Consider the following 6,000-nt stretch of genomic DNA (forward strand, 5'->3'; position numbering starts at 1 on the left):
GAACAGAAGTTCATTGTAAGTAAAAAAGAGTGTAATTTAAGGCGAATAAATGACTAAAACGTAAATTCAAGACAGTGTTAATGAACCTCAGTGGCAAACCTGTGATTATAATTAGAAAGATATTTTAGAGCATAGAACTTCTTTGTAAACTAAAATCAGTGCACATCTATTGCAAAACATCGACAAATAATTGAAAATTGAAATGACCGTAAATCCAAGATGGCCGCCAAACTCCGCCATTTCAATTTTCAAAGTGATAGCCAAACAATCCCAACAGAACAGAGAAAAAGCACGACCTAGTGGCAATCAATGGTGGCAAACATATGCACACTAGCACCGCTAGCACTGGCCGCTCGCGTAAACATGTGCACTTGGGCTGGGCCGGCTGGTGCACCTGAGAAATTTCGGGAGTATTGTTGCACCTGCACTTCAGGTGCAACCCTATTGCGCACCCAAGATCTTGTTGAAATTGGCCATGCTCTGCAATTTGCCGCCAAAGGTATATATAATGTATGTACTCTATTCTCTATTCATTTAAGTATCCGGTACCCGCTATCCACTATCCGTTATCCGTGTTTTCCACCATGCCTTAGAACTCCTATAGGATATTCATTTTCCTATTAAAATTCCTATGGACACTAATATTCCTGTTATAATTCCTAACTTGTGCATATTTCATAGTAATTCGATTTTAATCCACCCTAGTTTTCCTGAAATTTCTGTTCGAAATTACTCATAATAGTAGTCTCACAGCATGTTTTTTGGATTGGAATTTCCGGTTTTTCAGGGTAAATAGTGGGCACCCATTTTTCTTATTTATAAATCTCCGATTTTGTTATTACTTCAGAGATATTATAAAACAAGTTACTAATACAGCTAATGTCTGTTAAAAATGTGATGCAGGAAATTTATTAAGTGGATTAAAATCAACCCATCAGGTTTCAAAACATGTCCCGTCCATCCTCTTGACAATTTTATCTGCCTATATATACTGCTTGACGATGTTGTAATACTTACTTATCAAAGGTAAAATAAGTAGAATAGTGGTAAACAACAAAGAAAAAACCCAGGTTTGGAAATTTTAATTATCTACCATTCTTCAAAAGTGTTGTACAATATATAACATACATAATATGGAAAACGTGTCGCTAAAAATTACATTACGTACACTACAATATCTCTATTTACATATATTTACATCCTATCTATATCAATTGTCATTGATGTTATAAGGAAGTGGAAAAAAGGACAATTCCCTTCCAATTTCATCAAAATACACTTCTTTCTAATTTGATTGGGATAAATTGCTATTTGTACAGCAGCAGGCTCTACTTCTCTCAGGAAAAAGCTTTCCACATTAAAATCGGGGTCTCTGTACAGCGCTCTACCATGGTCAATCTTTGGTTGAACCAACACAACATTATAAGTACTGCATTTGCAGTATTGCAACTCTTCCATAGTGCATAAACACTCTGGTTTAATTATTAGAAGACCTACAATAATACCGTATCTATACTGGCCATGTTCAAATGCTACATTTCTGTTCACATGTCTCTTTGCTCGAACATACTGTATACTTGAGTACAATTTCTTATCTGCAACAAATCTGGAATAGATCAAGCCACAGCGCTTTTTCACTTCAACACCAATCAAATTTTGCACAGCGAGCACTTGTGATGCAGAGAGCTGGATAGCTCTTCCTTTGCCAACACCTCGAACACCTTCTGCTAGGGACACATTGTTGTCAAAAGACTTAACATCTCTCAACTTCTGACACAGTTGGTAAACAGCGGGGCAACTTTCATCGTTGATGTATTGCTTAGCAAGTACAGGAATCCTTTTGGTAATCACGTATGTATGTCTCTACAATTTGTCTCGGAATATGTTGCGTACCGTGAAACGGTAATGTGTGATTTTGCAATGTGTGATTATTCAACTCAAAAATAAACGCTGCAGAAGACCAAAGAGGGCCACAATCTCGAACTGACTGAGCAAGATGGATCAACTGATGCACATTGAATGTACAATATTTCAAGCCATACAATTTCTCAACTTCAATAACAAACTTTGTTAAACAACCTTCTGCAGAATTGATATCATTTTCCGTGATGGAATCACCAAGGAGCGAGTACACGCCATAAACAAACAAGAAGAAATGCTTTAGATGTGTTGAAGGAAATATGCCACGGAGAATAACGAGACTGTAGAAAATGAAGCCTCTCCACTCTGATGCTTTCCAGTGATTTCTATCACTAATCGACCTCGGTGCACGGCTCATTTCCCCAGGAACCTCAATAGAATATAGTCAGGCATTGATCTCTTCTTCACTTCTACCAATGCAGAAACTTTTCTCATGCTGTTGACTATCCATCCACATGTTTACAAACTGACGGGTGACACCCAAACAGACACAATGCATGAAGTCAACAGCAACCCCTGCAATACAATATTTTTAAAGAGTTAACAAAGTTTGTTCTGTGCCAGTCCACAAAACATAATGCTCAATGCATGCTTTATCGAGGCACCCGCGAATACCCTACTTGGCAAGGGGTCCCTAAATTGGGCAAGACTATTGGGCAACAAAAGAACGCAATCAAAATCACATTACCAAAAGAAGAAAAACATGTACAGTATATTTTTAATTTACCAGTTATCTATGGCGTAACTGGCGCTTACCAGACACACAGACCCCTGGAAGAACTTTTGGGAAATAATTAAGTATACTTTACCCCGAACTTGGTCGAAGACCAAATTGCATAATTAGACGATTCAAAAGACAAAAATTCCGTCTGTGTTCCAGGTTAGTGATAAATCATGACTGCCAGAAAAGTTATGATTCTCTGCTAACTTGCCATATAGTTCTGCAGATGTTATGTCAGAGATGACACCCGTGGAATTTTTGTTCCTAGTGAGACGGTTCATTTAATGTTGTCTTAATTTTTCCTCACCAAGCAAGTCTTCAATCTGACGTTTCATGGGTAGATATAAGAAATAGTTGCCGTTCTTGGTACACTCATCAACATTAAATAGTTCCCCACAAGATTCACAATTTCTTTCCACTCTGCTTTCACCAAGGTAAAACAAACACATTGGACAATAGAAGTGAATCTGAAAAATGAAGAGCAATTTGATCAGTGGTATTTTGGGAAAAGGCCATCTTTACATGATTCCTGATGTAGTGATTGTGAAGCTTTACATGATTCCTGATGTAGTGATTGTGAAGCAAAAATGTTGAAGGCTACATTCATATACATATATTTTCATGTTGTAATATAGCCTGCAAAGAAGCAAAAGACTGCCAAAAAGAAGGTGACAAATTCAATTTTGTCAGATGAACATATTGCCATGTTGAAGGAAAAAGTGAGGGGAAAGCAGCCTAATGTTTTTTTTGAGGTACCGATACATGCTATATGTTGTATATGTATATATTTATAAGCATTTCACAATAATTAACACCAGATCATTTACTGATCAAGTGGAGAGTTTTGCTACTTTATGGGTTAGCACCATTATATAAATAAATAAAATATTCCCATTCCTTTTAAAAAGATTACAATTTAATTTCCACCTTGGTTTTTATGACAACTACTTAAGAGGACTAATTTAAGAGCTTAGGTTAAATACCTGTAAGCCTGAATGCACCAGTTTAGTTGATTCTGGGTATAGGTTTGAATTGCTGATGGAATAATTATATTTATTAATTTCATAAAGGGCAATTCTTCACAATCTTCTGATGATGAATTTGGGTCAGAGGTAGATAACATGAGAAGAGAAATTGATGCGAAAGACAGAGAAATCGAGTCATTGAAAAGACAAATTGCTGATATGAAGGGTACAATGATATCATATGTCAGTTTTTCAAAATTAATATTAATTTGATTATCTAAGTCAGAATGTGTTGAAACATGATTATTATTTACTGAAATTTTATAAAGATAAATAGAGATTACTTCATGGTTAATGCGTGCATACGATTTTTATTCACGAGTTGTGGAATATCCTAAAACGAACGAGCAAGGTACGAGAGAGTGAGTTTTAGCATATTCCACAACGAGAATTTGTTTATTTTATAAATATAGAGATTTCTTACTTGAAAAAAATCGCAAAATAAAAATTTTGACTTGGAAGCCAATCTAGTGCATGCATGTCTCGATGAAATCAACAACACAAAATGAATCATTCAAAGTGAAATTCAAAATCACAAAATATTCTATAAATGACAAAGCCAAACTCAATTATTCTCAACAATACTATCAACATATAAAAGACTTTGAATTTGGTCCAGTAACAGCTAGTTAAATAAAGTTAATCTACTACTCATTGTCAGAGTTGCTGTCCAAAGGTTTTAGTTGCTTCCAAGTTTGTTTCTTCGCTGAATATACTGAAAACGTCGGTGACTGGTTGAGAGTATTTAAGTTTATGGAAAAATTGCCGCCTTGAATGACAGCTCCACTAAATAGATCCATACTTTGCTTTTGAGCAGATGAGGAAGATGAGCAAGCCGCGGTTTCAGTCAGCGAGGATGATGAGTTTGCCGCCAAACCGCTCAATAACTTGGACATATGCATTTGTTGATTTGTCGACACAGTGCTGTAGTTTTCAATACTTTTCAAATTCTTATGGCCAGAAAGCTGGGCAATTTGTGTGGGTGGAACATCACTCTCACTGAGTCTTCGGACCATTGTTTTTCAGCCGCTGTGATTCCGTAGTCGGCTGTTCTCAATTCCTGCATTTGCAGCCATCCTCTTTACCAAACTATTAAGTTTGTTCACGCCTACGGCAACTGGTTTAAACCACGCTTTAGTTTCGGCGGAATCTGTAGCTTTAAAATTGTTAACTGACAAGTAAAAGGGGGCATCATCGTAATTAATTTCTCGAGGTCTTTTCTTTAAGAAAAATTTATAAACTGCAACAGGATCTTTTTTGCTTCCATCGGTCGCAAACATTTTCGGCGGAACTGTTCGAACATCACAGTAGTCTGAACCAGTCCTAGTTTTCGTTTGCCTTTCATTAAACTCGAGATATTCTTGTTCTTGGGCTGTTTTGTGAAGCTTCACATCTCCCCAGCACATGTCACGATGTTCTTGCAACCTCTGAGACCAAAATGAAGACAGTTGTTTAACCAGAGTGTGTTTAACAATGCCTCAGGGCTTTCAATACCGAGTAGTTTCCTCTCGTATATTATTTGTATTTCCTCATTTGTGAACGCTACCGATGCGTTCGGCTTGTTTCCTTTTCCCTGTTTCTTTAGCATTTTTTGCTTAGACCTGAGGACTTTCATCGTTTGTCCGAATACCAAATCGTTTATGATGCTTGAAGGATAGCTTTTACTTTTTAAGTGCCGTTCAAAGCTCGCTACTAAACTTTGAAGTGACGTTGGCTCGTACTCCTTGCCGTCTTTCTTGCGAACTGACATAATAAACTCAGAAAGGTACTTGTTTAGTACCGTTGCTGGGATTTGTTCAATTTTTCGCTTTTCGTTCCGAGGAAGCTTTCAAGTAAATGAACATCTCTTCGAGTTTTTTGCCAAGTACTCTTATTTTCTTGGTCTAAAATGAACTTTTCAGCAGAGCACGACTGTGAAACAAATCGCTTTTCGGCCATAATTTTTTGGCTTGTTGACAGAAAATAAGTGAGTTTTTCTTCACCAGTGAAATTTTATCGTTCGCGAATTCTATGGGACGAACGAAGTTTTTTCACGGTGAAGAAAAATTGTTCGCGTTTCCTATTGGCCGAAATTTTAACAATACGATTTTTATTCACTGTTAATTTTGTGAAGAAATCTCTATATCTATATGATAATATTAAATATATTATACCAAAATGTTTCAGTTGAAGTCTTTATAACAAGCTTTAAAAACTTAATAAGTGGCCTAACTATAATGATGGTTCTTTTTATATGTTTAAAACTTTAGCTTCAATTTTCTCTACTTAATTAAGATTGATTTATATTATAGATATGCAAAATTTACAAGATTTTGTTACCCAACTAAAGCATTC

At 36.2% G+C, this 6,000-nt stretch overlaps 1 protein-coding gene across 1 annotated transcript; it reads right to left on the bottom strand.

Annotated features, from left to right (window-relative positions):
- Positions 1-5,053: 5,053 nt before the first annotated feature.
- On the bottom strand, positions 5,054-5,604 carry LOC114534769 (zinc finger MYM-type protein 2-like). The gene is given in 2 exon segments (XM_028556240.1): positions 5,054-5,475; positions 5,478-5,604. Coding segments are annotated over 2 exon segments (549 nt in total).
- Between the last annotated feature and the right edge of the window lie 396 nt (positions 5,605-6,000).

This window comes from Dendronephthya gigantea, unplaced genomic scaffold, assembly GCF_004324835.1.
Source record: "Dendronephthya gigantea isolate DGI-Jeju-01 unplaced genomic scaffold, DenGig_1.0 000106F, whole genome shotgun sequence".
Taxonomy (NCBI): Eukaryota; Metazoa; Cnidaria; class Anthozoa; order Malacalcyonacea; family Nephtheidae; genus Dendronephthya; species Dendronephthya gigantea.